The sequence below is a fragment of the Ranitomeya imitator genome, chromosome 2 (genome assembly GCF_032444005.1).
Source record: "Ranitomeya imitator isolate aRanImi1 chromosome 2, aRanImi1.pri, whole genome shotgun sequence".
In the NCBI taxonomy this organism is placed as follows: domain Eukaryota; kingdom Metazoa; phylum Chordata; class Amphibia; order Anura; family Dendrobatidae; genus Ranitomeya; species Ranitomeya imitator.
In genome coordinates this window covers 383,431,890-383,449,148 of record NC_091283.1, presented here as the reverse complement: position 1 = coordinate 383,449,148, position 17,259 = coordinate 383,431,890, and the positions used below count along the sequence as shown (strand labels likewise).

Genomic DNA, 17,259 nt, shown 5'->3' with positions numbered 1-17,259 from the left:
GCGGTTGCGGCCCGCTATTTGTAGCCGGGGGGGGGGGGGGGTCCCTTTCTAGGCTATAAATATCAGTCTGCCTTTCTGGCCCCCCTATTTTAAAAGCCAGTAAAAGCTCTACAGACAGCTGCGGGCTGATATTCATAGCCTGGGAAGGGGCCATGGGTATTACGCCCTTCACAGGCTACAAATATTGGCCCCCGGCTTTCCACCTCTCGTGCAGAAAATTGCGCGGGAGCACAGGCCATTTTTTCCCATTTTTGTTCAAAATTAAACATATTGTTCATTAATAAACATCGGCCTTGCTATTCTATATCTATGGATATATCTATAGATGGATATCTATGGATATATCTATAGATATAGATATATCTATAGATATACAATTACTATGGATATATCTATCTATATCCGGATCAATGCATTCCTATGTGTGCAGAATCGCCGCGATTCCGCACAAAGAATGAGCATGCTGCGCATTTTTCCGCGATGCGATTCCACCTCGGAAAAATCCGTAGCATTAGCACAGCATTGCAGAATCCCATTGAATTCAATGGGCTGTGTTGTGTATGCATTTTCGCAGCGTTTTTTACAATCCACAAGATAGCCTAAAGGAAACGTTCATCAAGTTGTGTACCCTCTATCTACAGAATATAATCCTTACCAAATTATCGTTGAGCAAAACGTTTTTTTGAATGGTGGTCTCCCTCATTGAACTGTCAAACATCTGGTCTTAGGTAATCCATGTCATTAGTTACATGCAGCCTGCAAGGGCATAGCACCCTCACAGCACAAGTCCACACACCCAGCCAGGACCCCCACCTTAATGTAACGTGCCTGAGCTCAAGAGATGAGTACTTCATAAATGGACAAATGTATTGGCCAAGCCAATCACTTGTCCTGAATCCAAAAGAAAATGTATGGAAGGTGTGGAAACACGCAGGGTTACCTACTCAGGTATCAAATAATTTATTGTTACTCTTCACCACTGGGGATTGGCTGCATACTATCCTTGTGCACCAACAGTTTGCACCTTTTTCTACCATGAATCCTATAGCACTTGTGCACCCTGTGTAGATGCATTGAGCATGTGTGATTATCTAGAGGTCTCATATTGTATGTATACATATTGCACTGCAGCACTTTACTTTGTCTCTGGATTATGCAAACATGGTTACCACTTACCTCTTATAAGGTGCCATAAGGGGTCATATATTACAGCCCTCTAAGCATTTCCTCAATACTATAGGCTTGGATAGAACGATATACAATCATCCCTCAATGTCAAGCATTGGGATCCATTAGTATCTGTGTTTTTTCCCCTTTTTTGGAGTTTTTTTGCACTGTCTTTTTATGTTTGTATGTTTATCAAATTTTCAATAAATAATTATTTTATCATGAAGCTTGAATCGCTTTATATCTGCTAGTTTTGATATTTGCTAGGATAGATATTGGTTGTGAATTTAAGTGAAAGTGTCAAACATTTGACTTTGTTTTGATTAACTGACGAGACTATACCTGTGGCTAGTAGTGTCTGGAGCCCGCATGTTAAGGCGCTCCATGATTCCTGAGATGACAGGGAAGTTATTCTCAACATCTGTGGAGGTTTGGAGGAGAATTCGATCTTTATTCCATTTTGGACAGACTGTAAAACCCATTGATTTAGGGTGAGTATCTGCCACTGGGAGAGGAAACCGGAGATCTGACCCCCTACCATTCTGCCATTGTCTTTCCTGACAATGATGCTGGAAGAGCAAGATGTTCATGCCTCTATCTACTATTGGATAGCTCCAGCGTCCTGCTTTTCTTTTTTCCCTATATGAAGGGGGCTTAGGGTACCGTCACACAGTGCAATTTTGATCGCTACGACGGCACGATTCGTGACGTTCGAGCGATATAGTTACGATATCGCAGTGTGTGACACGCTCCTGCGATCAGGGACCCCGCTGTGAATCGTACGTCGTAGCACATCGTTTGAAACTTTCTTTCGTCGTCTAGTGTCCCGCTGTGGCGGCATGATCGCATGGTGTAACAAAGGTGTGCACGATATTGTATACGATGTAAAGGGCGGAGGAGCTGGCTACGTAGGAGCGCTAAATTCTCCACCTCCCGTGTGCTGATTGGGCGGTACAATACTGTGCGCTCATTCGACAGACAAAGGACTATTGTTCCCAGCGGATAAAACCGGAGCTGTCGAGCGCTCTATTCATTTCTCTCTGTAGCACGTGCTAGAAACAGAACTCCTAAATTCGCTGGATTCCCTGGACTTTTATAACTACTATAACTACAGACTTTTACCGCAAAAGGTATGTATATCGCTACAGCGTATCAGATGTTGCGCTTCAACGGGGATAAACGCTGGAGCGTGGTCGATTGTTCCTTTATGGAGAGTAGGGTAGGCCAGAGAACCTCAGGTACACAGCTGTAGCATGGCCCAATTAATTAATCCTTTTACAGATCGAGATGGTTGACTGCCCCATTTAATGCCAGTAGTAACATATATAGTTATTAGATCAATGGTCAAAACATTGTTTTGTAAGCACGTGTATTTATTGTACGTTTGTTTTCTTTTTAGGAACTATGCTCACTTCCGATGAGAGTTCTGTTGTTGCTGCTGCCCTGGTGTTTGAGGCAGCACGTCTCCAAGAGGAGAGACGTCCTAAATGAAAACGTCGCATGTGGACCCGGAGCTGGCTGCAGAAAAGATCCACATTGTCACACATGGGTCTCATAAGAGAGTTACGTGACAATAACCCTCATGATTTCCGAAACTACCTTCGGATGTCAGAGGAATCCTTCAAAATAATACTGTCTGCTGTTACGCCACTCATACAAAGGCGTGATACGCCGATGCGTGCAGCCGTGCCCGTGGAAGAAAGGTTGGCGGTGACACTGCGGTTCCTGGCAACAGGAAGGTCTCTTCAGGATTTGCAGTTTTCCGCAGCTGTTTCCAGACCTTTCCTGAGCGTTGTGATTCCGGAGACATGCGAGGCCATTGTGCACAGCTTAAGACATTATATGGAGGTACTACTATATTTTTTTGGCTGCTGTGTTATGTCGATATATTATACTAGCTATTTAACCCGTTCTACGCCCTGGTTGCGCGCATTTCTATTGGTATATGTTCTACATCCTATCATGTGCTGCTCCCATCCTGCGCCCCCATTCTGACATGTGCTGCTGTGATCCTGCGCCTCCATTCTGACATGTGATGCAACCATTTTGCGGCTCCATTCTGATATGTGCTGCTCCAACCCTGCGCCACCCTTCTTTTATTTGCTGCTCCCAACGTTATTTTATTGATTATATAATTTCGATATATTGTTTAGCACCCCCTCTCAGTCACCGAAGCCATCTGATAAAATGGCTGCCTGCATACTCAGGGTTGTTGACTTTGTTATACTAATCCATACTGCGCCTCAATCACTCTAGGAGGGACGAAAGGACTGCTTTTTGGTCACCCTGGGTTCTGGCAGTGTTTTCTTTTTATCAAACTCTTTCTCTTGTAACTCCTCTAGTGCTGGCCCAAACACGTATTCCCCCTTCAAGGGAATCGAGCAGTGCTTAATTTTTGAGGTTACCTTCCCGCTCCATAATTTTAGCTACAGTACCCGTCTAGTTGAGTTCGACAGGACCGAAGATCTGGATGCTGGTCTAACTGAATCAGTGGCAGTGGCAGCTAAGAATCCTGTGGTCTTCTGCAGAAGAGGTATGTAACCCAATAGCTCCTCTTGAGGTTCCCATGCTGAGATGTTCTTCCAGCTGGTTTACCACCAGTACATGGATCTTGCTATACAAGTAGATACAACATTTGCATTCAACAACATTTGCATTCAACAGCGCTGCTGAAGTCTCCTGGGATTTCATTAGTAGGCTGTCCATTTTATGACCCATTGGGTCTCTCAGTTGTGAGGAGTCTTCAAAGGGCAATTTTTTGCCACTTTAATAATTACATTTGGTATTTCCGTCCAACATTTACATATTCTTTCCTCTAGAAGGAACCTCTTTTTCAGTTCTGATGGTATCCCCAAGCACTTCTCTGAAAGCTCCCACTCAACAAATATCAGACTTTGTAATTTCTCATGTACAGCGAATACCATTTTCTTTTGTGTCTTGAAAATCCCAATCATATCGTCGTGAACCGTGTGGGTAGTTTCTTCCTCTTCCACATTCATTTTATTCCTCCTTGTCCTCTGATGAGTAGCATTTGTTACTTCCCTGGGTCTGATCAATACCTAAGGTTGACTCGCCACCACCAGGTTCTTACCACCACTCATTAGCAAAGAATCTCTGACCTTCCTGTGAGTCTGAATCAGATTTCTCCGCCATGCATATTTTCCTTTTTTGGCCCCTGATGATGTAAACCGAAAAGGTTTGGGAATATGAAGCTAGGTGTGATTAGACATCCTGGCAAACCATTCCTCTTCTATTAGGAGGGCTGCTCTTCAATGATTTTATCTGCAACTTTGACACAGGCATTTCTTATGAGAAGATAACATTTTTTTAAGCAGATGGCACATTTACGAGACATCTTGTATTTGCTTTTTGGAGCAGGATCCTTGTCTGACTAAAAAGGAGAGAAGGGCCCAATAAGTACAAATTCCTTTAAAAAAATCCTGCTCCAAAGATAAAAGAGACCTTCCAAGCCAAGTAATTGCTGGGTTTGAAGATGAAGAGCAGGAAGAACCTCTCTCCATCATAGAAAGGTCCCACCTTGTGGTGTCTTCAGCTTGGTATCCATTTATCCAGGTGCCAGGACTTCAAGCGCAGCATCCTATTGGATGAGGTCTTGTCTGGCCTCAGCAAGTGAAAGCAGGTCCTGCAAGCGCTCCTTAAGAATTCACATCTCTTCCATGTGGGCGCTGTAATTCAGCAGGGCGTTCCTCCGTGGAACGCAACCGGATGTGAAGCTGAAGGACCTGCGACCGGTTTCCAAATGGAGCATAGTGAGAAGAAGAGGAGATCAGGTAGGCCCCCGGCTCACAACGCACTGCTTTACCAGAAGCCACAGGAATAGCAGTGAGGTCCTGTGTCTCGTGGGAGAAAGAAACAGCCATCAGAGTTGAAAGCCAAAGCGATCATCCTCAGCTGCCCAACATTAAGATATGTAAAAGGCTGTGTTGTCACCGACCACACAGCACCACAGGAGGACCTCCTCATGCTTCATAGGGACAGGAAAAAAAAACACTGAAGGGAGGAAATGTGTTGGGCTATTTGACCTCTTTGGGTTGAGTATCCTCCTGTGGTGCTGTCGTGGAGGGTGACTAGAGAAAATAAGGTTATGAAAGGTCTTGAGACAGCTCATAAGTTTTACCCATCATGAGAAGTTTCTTGTGTGGCAACTTTTTATAGGCCATCAGTTAAACCTGCTGTTAAAATTTTTCACAAAGTGACAGGATTGCTTTCTAACTGCTGATATATTTCAGCTAGTGTCATGACTTTCCATGGCTTTTTGCACCTCTTTTTCTTCATGTGTTCAATACTTCTATGTCACTTCTCATTATTACACATAACTTAATTTATGGACATCTGCGGTTTGATTTTTTTTTGCTTGTGTGGATTGGTGAGACTTTCATTTCAATAGTGCCTTTAATTTACTTTGAAAATTGGGGACATGTTCAATACTTATTTCACCCTCTGCATATTTTATAACATTTCTATAGAAATTGTTGTCAAATTCAATTATCAACTAAGACAGAGATGGCAGCCGTAGGCTTCAAAGCAAACTAAGATTATAACTTTAGGTCACCAGTTTATGCTCTTTTAATTTTTCACTTCTTCATTTTTTGTTGCCAATGTTTTCTAGTGAAATGTTCCATGGAAAATCATAAAAGGACCTGGAATTCAGTCTTATTTGGTAGTGTCCATCTCATACCTTCTATAACAGCTAAATGCCCTCTAGTTCAGGGTGAAGTTGAGAAGCAGCAGGGTCATGTATAAATCTTGGCTTTAAACAAGTGTAGGACTGAATTATTGTGGTCCAAGGGGTAACTGTTCTCCTTGTGGAGAGTGACATACAAGATATGGCATGTGGATTATTGCATGCAGTTTAGTTTTTTTTAGATGATGCAGTACGTGATCAGGACAACAATCATTATCAGTCGGTGTAATTCAATTAATAGGACACACTGTTAATAAGAAATTCGGGGCATTGTATGGTTGACTTAGCAACTGTCCTAATCATGTACACAGTCCACGTGCTCGGTGTACCCTTAGCGTTGACAAACATATAAGTACACCTTTCCACCATCTCTAACCACCCCTTCTCTTTTTTGATTGACAGCTCTAATTTGTAGAGTTAAAGAAGGGGGAAACAGATGGAAAATAAGTAGGTGGGAAGGTCCACAGACTCTCTTTAAGACGAAGTTATAATGTATGCAGTGGAAAAGTTATTTCACAAATAGAAGGCACAACCATAGGTTTAGAGTTGAGTTGACAATTTAATGAATGTAAACATAAACGTTCTTGTCTAGCAGCATATAAAAACCAACAGAGTTATACACATTAATCATAAATAGGCATCTTATTGGATTCTATTGGTAAGTGCATACATTTTCTAATCCGTACACTAAATTGTGTTGCCTACTCTAGTAGACTGTAACTGTTGTATTATCGTTTGTACAATTTTTAAACAAAATTATTAAAACAAAGAAAATGTATTTTCCATTCTGTGAGTTTTCTGATGTTTAGCAAGTTGTGATTTCTCTGTAAAACATTTCCCACATTCTGAACATAAAAATGGCTTCTCCCCTGTGTGAGTTCTCTGATGTGAAGCAAGATTTTCTTTCCGATTAAAACATTTCCCGCATTCTGCACATGAAAATGGCTTCTCCCCTGTATGAAATAGCCAATGTGCAATGAGATGTGATTTCACTGTAAAACATTTCCCACATTCTGAGCATGAAAATGGCTTCTCCCCTGTGTGAATTCTCTGATGTCTAATAAGATTTGTTTTCCGATCAAAACATTTCCGACATTCTGAACATGAAAATGGCCTTTCCCCTGTGTGACTTTTCAGGTGTCTAGCAAGATTTGCTTTCCGACTAAAACATTTCCCACATTCTGAACATGAAAATGGCTTCTCCCCTGTGTGACATCTTAGATGTCTAACAAGATCTGATTTCATAGTAAAACATTTCTTACATTGAAAACATGACAATGGCTTTTCCCCTGTGTGAAATGTCTGATGTGAAACAAGTTGTGACTTCAGTGTAAAACACTTCCCACATTGTGAACATGAAAATGGTTTCTCCCCTGTGTGAATTTTCTGATGTGTAACAAGATTTGTTTTCCGACTAAAACATTTCCCACATTCTGAACATGAAAATGGCTTCTCCCCTGTGTGACATCTTATGTGTCTAACAAGATCTGATTTCAGTCTAAAACATTTCTTACATTCAAAACATGACAATGATTTTTTTCCTGTGTGAATTCTCTGATGTTGAAAAAAATCTGATTTCTTTTTAAAACATTCTCCACATTCCGAACAAGAAAATAACTGCTCTAGTGTGTCAGCCCTTTGATGTTCGCCATCGCTTCTGCTATTTTTATTTTGCTCAAGAGTCTTTAATGAATCCGAAGACTGGATATGTTGAAGTGGATCAGATAATAGATTTTTGCTGTGAAGAGCTGGAGGTATGACTGAAATAATGTCGTGTTCTTCATATATATTTTGTGTGATACTATGGTCATCAACTTTAAAAGCTGAAAACATCAAAGGTGACTCGGTGCTTCTGGTACAGTCATCTGCCAAGAATAAAATTCAAATTATTTTTAAGTAACAGTACATTAAAAATTATAACATTTATACATTTTATATTTTTTTTCTATATAAAAATGTATAAACAATTTGTATTAAAATTCATTTATCAGGTAATTACTTAGTGGTAACAAAAGCATGGACTCTTAGTTTGTGGTTAGCCAACTACTACATAGTGTCATTGGTGCAAGTCACCAATATTTTGTGAACTAGGAAATATTTATTGAAACATCTAGTGTAGTCTCATAAAGGTGCCTATAAGCCAGTGCTGTTAGTTACATACCATCCGGCACAAAGGAGGAGCAGTATGGTCATAGTAACATAGTAACATAGTTAGTAAGGCCGAAAAAAGACATTTGTCCATCCAGTTCAGCCTATATTCCATCATAATAAATACCCAGATCTACGTCCTTCTACAGAACCTAATAATTGTATGATACAATATTGTTCTGCTCCAGGAAGACATCCAGGCCTCTCTTGAACCCCTCGACTGAGTTCGCCATCACCACCTCCTCAGGCAAGCAATTCCAGATTCTCACTGCCCTAACAGTAAAGAATCCTCTTCTATGTTGGTGGAAAAACCTTCTCTCCTCCAGACGCAAAGAATGCCCCCTTGTGCCCGTCACCTTCCTTGGTATAAACAGATCCTCAGCGAGATATTTGTATTGTCCCCTTATATACTTATACATGGTTATTAGATCGCCCCTCAGTCGTCTTTTTTCTAGACTAAATAATCCTAATTTCGCTAATCTATCTGGGTATTGTAGTTCTCCCATCCCCTTTATTAATTTTGTTGCCCTCCTTTGTACTCTCTCTAGTTCCATTATATCCTTCCTGAGCACCGGTGCCCAAAACTGGACACAGTACTCCATGTGCGGTCTAACTAGGGATTTGTACAGAGGCAGTATAATGCTCTCATCATGTGTATCCAGACCTCTTTTAATGCACCCCATGATCCTGTTTGCCTTGGCAGCTGCTGCCTGGCACTGGCTGCTCCAGGTAAGTTTATCATTAACTAGGATCCCCAAGTCCTTCTCCCTGTCAGATTTACCCAGTGGTTTCCCGTTCAGTGTGTAATGGTGATATTGATTCCCTCTTCCCATGTGTATAACCTTACATTTATCATTGTTAAACCTCATCTGCCACCTTTCAGCCCAAGTTTCCAACTTATCCAGATCCATCTGTAGCAGAATACTATCTTCTCTTGTATTAACTGCTTTACATAGTTTTGTATCATCTGCAAATATCGATATTTTACTGTGTAAACCTTCTACCAGATCATTAATGAATATGTTGAAGAGAACAGGTCCCAATACCGACCCCTGCGGTACCCCACTGGTCACAGCGACCCAGTTAGAGACTTTACCATTTATAACCACCCTCTGCTTTCTATCACTAAGCCAGTTACTAACCCATTTACACACATTTTCCCCCAGACCAAGCATTCTCATTTTGTGTACCAACCTCTTGTGCGGCACGGTATCAAACGCTTTGGAAAAATCGAGATATACCACGTCCAATGACTCACCGTGGTCCAGCCTATAGCTTACCTCTTCATAAAAACTGATTAGATTGGTTTGACAGGAGCGATTTCTCATAAACCCATGCTGATATGGAGTTAAACAGTTATTCTCATTGAGATAATCCAGAATAACATCCCTCAGAAACCCTTCAAATATTTTACCAACAATAGAGGTTAGACTTACTGGCCTATAATTTCCAGGTTCACTTTTAGAGCCCTTTTTGAATATTGGCACCACATTTGCTATGCGCCAGTCCTGCGGAACAGACCCTGTCGCTATAGAGTCACTAAAAATAAGAAATAATGGTTTATCTATTACATTACTTAGTTCTCTTAGTACTCGTGGGTGTATGCCATCCGGACCCGGAGATTTATCTATTTTAATCTTATTTAGCCGGTTTCGCACCTCTTCTTGGGTTAGATTGGTGACCCTTAATATAGGGTTTTCATTGTTTCTTGGGATTTCACTTAGCATTTCATTTTCCACCGTGAATACCGTGGAGAAGAAGGTGTTTAATATGTTAGCTTTTTCCTCGTCATCTACAACCATTCTTTCCTCACTATTTTTTAAGGGGCCTACATTTTCAGTTTTTATTCTTTTACTATTGATATAGTTGAAGAACAGTTTGGGATTAGTTTTACTCTCCTTAGCAATGTGCTTCTCTGTTTCCTTTTTGGCAGCTTTAATTAGTTTTTTAGATAAAGTATTTTTCTCGCTATAGTTTTTTAGAGCTTCAATGGTGCCATCCTGCTTTAGTAGTGCAAATGCTTTCTTTTTACTGTTAATTGCCTGTCTTACTTCTTTGTTTAGCCACATTGGGTTTTTCCTATTTCTAGTCCTTTTATTCCCACAAGGTATAAACCGCTTACACTGCCTATTTAGGATGTTCTTAAACATTTCCCATTTATTATCTGTATTCTTATTTCTGAGGATATTGTCCCAGTCTACCAGATTAAGGGCATCTCTAAGCTGGTCAAACTTTGCCTTCCTAAAGTTCAATGTTTTTGTGACTCCCTGACAAGTCCCCCTAGTGAAAGACAGGTGAAACTGCACAATATTTTTGTCATTGACAAATAAACCATGGCTTTGGCGCAAGTGTGGGGCTAGACTGTAATCTGCATGTGAACTATATGGGGGGATGTAATTTCATGTCAATACACTGTATTATATCTGTTTGAAGCTGAGACAGGGCATCTGGCTTAGCAGGTGGTCCAGCTACAACAGTCTCAAGTGAAAAAGCTTATACCTTCAGCAGCCTATCTGGTATCAAGAGCTTCCTGGCAGGATGGACCCCCTGCCGGGAGTCCACACTGCGTAACTGCTTTAATCAAATTCCCCAGTCAAATGGGAGCCGTAATTTCATAAGGAGATTAGGGAGTTATTGCATGTCCTAGCCATATATCGGTTACATTTTCAAGATCTTGGGAACAGGAAGAACACTTGCCAGGGTCTCAATTCATTCTAGCACAGCAGGGTGGAGAGATATGTAGAGCGGCTAGTAGAAGCCTGGGAGTGAAGCAGTGTTTGGTCCCCAGGTATAATGGGGGACCGGCTGGATCCGATGGCTCCAAAACTGCCACCCTATGACCTTTCGTTGAAAAGTTATGATCCATCAGAGGTTTTGGAGTTTCAGCTACCAGAGCTACTGTAGGATCATCCAGGAGGCAGGAAAGATGACCAACCAAGGGGATAAGTGCTCATGTGAGGCCATCTGGCCCTTTGTTCACTTCTAAGGCGGTCAGGATGTGCATTGTGTTAGAAGAAACGAGAAACAGCTGGCACACCACGCCTCTCATGTGGTCCAGCATGAAAGCCTAACATCCAGCCGATAAGTGACTTATGCTTCATCTGCTTATACTTTTTGCACTACCACCTGTATTTGCATATCTGACCATTGTATATGTATATCCATTGTGTATAGTGTTTTGTCTAGAGTGCTCTTAAAGGCGATTAAATACCCAACTTAATGTTGGGCTGCTCTTTTACCTTGATCCATGAATCCACATTTCCGTGTTCTCGGTTTAACGTCACATGCTACCGGGACTGGTTTCTGGCCCAGTATAATCCAGTTAGTATTCCGGGATTATATCTAACAAGGAACTGGTGGCAGGTCTACCAGGATGGCAAGGCTCTGTTTTACTGGTGCAAGTGAAAGGGGTCAGGTTTGTGAGCGAGTTTTGTACCATGCCAGTTCTGTGTGGGTCACCCTATCTCACTCCCCATGCCTTCCTGTGCCCATGTGGACAGGTGGTGTCTATGTAAAACTGTGCCAAGCTGAGGTTGCATATCCCCGAAGGGAGTGGAACATCACGTTGGTGAAAGTGGGGGAAACCAAACTGCGTGACTCCTCAATGTATTAGTGACATCAGGTAGGGCTGCAAGGTGTGGTTCGCTTTTTTTTTTTTTTTTTTACTGAACGAAGCGGTGGATTTAAAAAAAAAAAAAAAAAGGAAAGTCATTTGGACAACTAATGCACAATAAAAACATTATTTTTCATCACAAATCTGCAAATATGGATGACAAAAATGTGTTAATTTCTAAATCAAGATTAGTGTTTGTTAATTTTCTAGATCTAGAACTTTTTAGATAATTTTTTGGGATACAAATTGAACAAAGAGTAGCAATTCACAAATTGTTTTTATTTATATATCTTACACCAAGTAGTTGAGCAAAAGTCATAGAGAACGTCATTTTCTGTGTCAAATGGATTACAGAGATAGCAGTTTATATACTCTCTTTTTATGGTTTTCTACTTTTGCACACTAAAAACATTGTTTTGAGAAAAAAAAGTGTATGCATCAACATATTCTGAGAGTTTCAGTGTACCTTTTTATTTTTCCATCGAGGGCGTTTTTTCTCTCTCTGCACCAGGTGAGGTAGTGATTAAAAATTATAATACAGGACTTTTGAGGCTCTGTAAATGGAAGGCGTTCACTATATATCCTTTAATGAAGATCCATTGTAGGGCAAGTCTGATGCCAGCAGCCGCGACAATTCTAGCTTCAATAGCATATACTAAAGCTGCTGCAGTTAACAAGCTCCTAGTTGCCTCTCCAGTACACTTGACTAAGTGTCCCGAAAGCCCAAAGTGTTTCCTGTGAATGAACCAGAATGCTTAAAGCAAACAGCATCGCCTGAATACTGGAATAAAGGAATTGGATTCTGCTTTGTTGGTAGATACTGATTAAGTGGGATGGCTGGGGGTATCTGTATTGTGCTATTGGAGGAACCAATGCAAAAGCAGTTGCCAAAAAGGTTTTCATTAGTTAAGAATAAAAGTGGTAGATGAAGTCAACTAGGACATCAAAGTATCTGTGTTCTTGGGAAGTATGGTTGAAAAGCTGAAACTCCAATGAATTGACGGAAAAGTAAGACCAGGAATGGAGCCTTTGGCTTAATTTAACTCAACAAAGGAAACTTCACCAGGTCAGGTCATGGAAAGGGTTGACAGACTGAAAGATTGATCTTGATTATGTAGGTGGTGGTCCATAGTCTTTATAAGTGGAGTGATTGGTCTGGTAAATTCTGATAACAAAGGAGGTTCCGGCATACTAACTAGCTACAATCTTCCCTGTGGTCCAAATCCAGCTTATTTGAGAACAAGTGGTGCTCAGCCACGCGACATTGAGGAATAACAGGTTTGTAATGCCCTTCGATATCTGGCTGTTTGCAGACCACCATGAACTAACTAATATGTGTCTACCCTTATTAACCCATGTGGGTAACTCAATGAACCTTCCCATTGACATGGATGGCAATTCCAAATGAACGAGAAATTCCCAGTAAGTGCCGTTCATAAACTCATGGTGAATAGATCCCTGCCCATTGTACACACGTCGCTAGTACTGATGGGATGGTTTAGTGACCTCTTTTCATCAGCTTTGCCAGGGTGTTATGAACTTGTTCACACTCACAAGAGTGAAGTGTCATGCCTACATCCATCTGGTCCCTGTACAGCCTAGAAAGGCCCTAGCCACACAACTAAAAAAAACACCACCTCAGGCCTGGCTACCTAAAAGGCTGTCAAGGAGTTTCTCAATCTTCCTCAATACTACCAACAAAGGGAAATCAAGGTGTAAGGTGAGATACGAGAACCCAAGGTGAGAAACTAAGACACATTCAAATAAGTTGAAGGGGCAGCACGGTGGCGCAGTGGATAGCACAGCAGCCTTGCAGCGCTGGAGTCCTGGGTTCTAATCCCACCCAGGACATCATCTGCAAAGAGTTTGTATGTTCTCTCCGTGTTTGCGTGGGTTTCTGTTGTGAATTCTGTGATCAAGCTCCCTCCTGTGGTCACGAGTGGTACTGCGGCTTCTGAGTTTCCTTCCTCAGGTGATGAGGTTAAGTCGTTAGGTGCTGCTCTATTTAACTCCACCTAGTGCTTTTATCCTGGCCTCCAGTCAATGTTCTAGTATTGGTCTTGCTTCCTCCTGGATCGTTCCTGTGGCCTGTCTGCTCAGCATAAGCTAAGTTCTGCATGTGTTACTTTTGTTGCTATATTTTCTGTCCAGCTTGCTTTTTTGGTTTTGCTTGCTTGCTGGAAGCTCTGAGACGCAGAGGGAGCACCTCCGTACCGTTATTCGGTGCGGAGGGTCTTTTTGCCCCTCTGCGTGGTTGTTTGTAGGTTTTTGTGTTGACCGCAAAGCTATCTTTCCTATCCTCGGTCTATTCAGTAAGTCGGGCCTCACTTTGCTAAATCTATTTCATCTCTGTGTTTGTATTTTCATCTTAACTCACAGTCATTATATGTGGGGGGCTGCCTTTTCCTTTGGGGAATTTCTCTGAGGCAAGGTAGGCTTATTTTTCTATCTTCAGGACTAGCTAGTTTCTCAGGCTGTGCCGAGTTGCATAGGGAGCGTTAGGCGCAATCCACGGCTACCTCTAGTGTGGTTTGATAGGTTTAGGGATTGCGGTCAGCAGAGTTTCCACGTCTCAGAGCTCGTCCTATGTTTTGTGGTTTTTGTCAGGTCACTTGTGTGCTCTGAACTTCAAGGTCCATTGTGGTTCTGAATTACCTATTCATAACAGTACTGGAGGCCCAAAGTACTATGCTTCTCAATAGAGGGAAAAAAGAAGTTCTGAGACCATTTTTTTTTCTTTGCACTGTGTTTTGCCTTTTTTTTCCCCTAGACATTAGGGTGGTTCAGGACACAGGTGTGGTGATGGACATTAAAGGTCTGTCTTCATGTGTGGATCTTCTCACTGCAAGAGTACAAAACATTCAAGACTTTGTGGCTCAGAATTCTATGTTAGAACCAAGAATTCCTATTCCTGATTTGTTTTCTGGAGATAGAGCTAAATTTCTGAGTTTCAAAAATAATTGCAAACTGTTTCTGGCGTTGAAACCTCGCTCCTCTGGTGACCCAGTACAACAAGTTAAGATTATTATTTCTTTATTACGTGGCGACCCTCAAGACTGGGCATTTTCCCTTGCGCCAGGAGATCCTGCATTATGTAATATTGATGCGTTTTTTCTGGCGCTCGGATTACTGTACGATGAACCTAATTCAGTGGATCAGGCAGAGAAACATTTGCTGGCTCTGTGTCAGGGTCAGGATGAGATAGAGATTTATTGTCAGAAGTTTAGAAAGTGGTCTGTGCTCACTCAATGGAATGAATGTGCTTTGGCAGCAATCTTCAGAAAGGGTCTCTCTGAAGCCCTTAAGGATGTCATGGTGGGATTTCCTATGCCTGCTGGTCTGAATGAGTCTATGTCTTTGGCCATTCAGATCGGTCGACGCTTGCGTGAGCGTAAATCTGTGCACCATTTGGCAGTATTATCTGAGCATAAACCTGAGCCTATGCAGTGCGATAGGACTTTGACCAGAGCTGAAAGGCAGGAACACAGACGTCAGAATGGGCTGTGTTTCTACTGTGGTGATTCCACTCATGCTATCTCCGATTGTCCTAAGCGCACTAAGCGGTTCGCTAAGTCTGCCACCATTGGTACGGTACAGTCGAAATTTCTTTTGTCCGTTACTTTGATCTGCTCTTTGTCTTCCTATTCTGTCATGGCATTTGTGGATTCAGGCGCTGCCCTGAATTTGATGGACTTGGAGTATGCTAGGCGCTGTGGGTTTGTCTTGGAGCTCTTGCAGTGTCTTATTCCATTGAGAGGAATTGATGCTACGCCTTTGGCCAAGAATAAGCCTCAGTATTGGACCCAGCTGACCATGTGCATGGCTCCTGCGCACCAGGAGGATATTCGCTTTCTGGTGTTGCAAAATCTGCATGATGTGGTCGTGTTGGGGTTGCCATGGCTACAAGTCCATAACCCAGTATTAGATTGGAAATCAATGTCTGTGTCCAGCTGGGGTTGTCAGGGGGTACATGGTGATGTTCCATTTCTGTCTATCTCTTCATCCACCCCTTCTGAGGTCCCAGAGTTCTTGTCTGATTACCGGGATGTATTCGATGAGCCCAAGTCCAATGCCCTACCTCCGCATAGGGATTGTGATTGTGCTATCGAGTTGATTCCTGGTAGTAAGTTTCCTAAGGGTCGACTGTTTAATTTATCTGTACCTGAGCACGCCGCTATGCGGAGTTACGTAAAAGAATCCTTGGAGAAGGGTCATATTCGGCCGTCGTCATCGCCATTGGGAGCAGGGTTCTTTTTTGTGGCCAAGAAGGATGGTTCGCTGAGACCTTGTATTGATTACCGCCTTCTAAATAAAATCACGGTCAAATTTCAGTACCCCTTGCCGCTGCTATCTGATTTGTTTGCTCGGATTAAGGGGGCTAGTTGGTTCACCAAGATAGATCTTCGTGGTGCATATAATCTTGTGCGTATTAAACGGGGCGATGAATGGAAAACTGCATTTAATACGCCCGAGGGCCATTTTGAGTACCTAGTTATGCCATTCGGACTTGCCAATGCTCCATCAGTATTTCAGTCCTTTATGCATGACATCTTCCGAGAGTACCTGGATAAATTCCTGATTGTATACTTGGATGATATTTTGGTCTTCTCGGATGATTGGGAGTCTCATGTGAAGCAGGTCAGAATGGTGTTCCAGGTCCTGCGTGCTAATTCTTTGTTTGTGAAGGGATCAAAGTGTCTCTTTGGTGTTCAGAAGGTTTCATTTTTGGGGTTCATTTTTTCCCCTTCTACCATCGAGATGGACCCTGTTAAGGTCCAGGCCATATATGATTGGACTCAGCCGACATCTCTGAAGAGTCTGCAAAAGTTCCTTGGCTTTGCTAATTTTTATCGTCGCTTCATCTGTAATTTTTCTAGTATTGCTAAACCATTGACCGATTTGACCAAGAAGGGTGCTGATGTGGTCAATTGGTCTTCTGCTACTGTGGAAGCTTTTCAAGAGTTAAAGCGTCATTTTTCTTCTGCCCCTGTGTTGTGTCAACCAGATGTTTCGCTTCCGTTCCAGGTTGAGGTTGATGCTTCTGAAATTGGAGCGGGGGCTGTTTTGTCGCAAAGAGGTGCTGATTGCTCGGTGATGAAGCCATGCGCCTTCTTTTCCAGGAAGTTTTCGCCTGCTGAGCAAAATTATGATGTTGGCAATCGAGAGTTGCTGGCCATGAAGTGGGCATTCGAGGAGTGGCGTCATTGGCTTGAAGGAGCTAAGCATCGCGTGGTGGTCTTGACTGATCACAAGAACTTGACTTATCTCGAGTCTGCCAAACGGTTGAATCCTAGACAGGCTCGTTGGTCGCTGTTTTTCTCCCGTTTTGACTTTGTGGTTTCGTACCTTCTGGGCTCTAAAAATGTGAAGGCGGATGCCCTGTCTAGGAGTTTTGTGCCCGACTCTCTGGGTTTGCCTGAGCCGGCGGATATTCTCAAAGAGGGAGTAATTGTGTCTGCCATCTCCCCTGATTTGCGGCAGGTGCTGCAAAAATTTCAGGCTAATAAACCTGATCGTTGCCCAGCAGAGAAACTGTTTGTCCCTGATAGGTGGACGAATAAAGTTATCTCTGAGGTTCATTGTTCGGTGTTGGCTGGTCATCCTGGAATCTTTGGTACCAGAGATT

The 17,259-nt window shown here is 42.3% G+C and overlaps 1 protein-coding gene across 1 annotated transcript in view; it reads right to left on the bottom strand.

Moving 5' to 3' along the window:
* Nucleotides 1-6,506: 6,506 nt before the first annotated feature.
* The window catches only part of LOC138666636 (uncharacterized), a 211,209-nt gene continuing 200,456 nt past the window's right edge, over nt 6,507-17,259 (bottom strand). Inside the window, exon 26 of the mRNA XM_069754831.1 lies at nt 6,507-7,737. Coding sequence (XP_069610932.1) covers nt 6,632-7,737 — 1,106 coding nt within the window. The 3' untranslated portion in view covers nt 6,507-6,631. The remainder of the gene's footprint in view (nt 7,738-17,259) is intronic.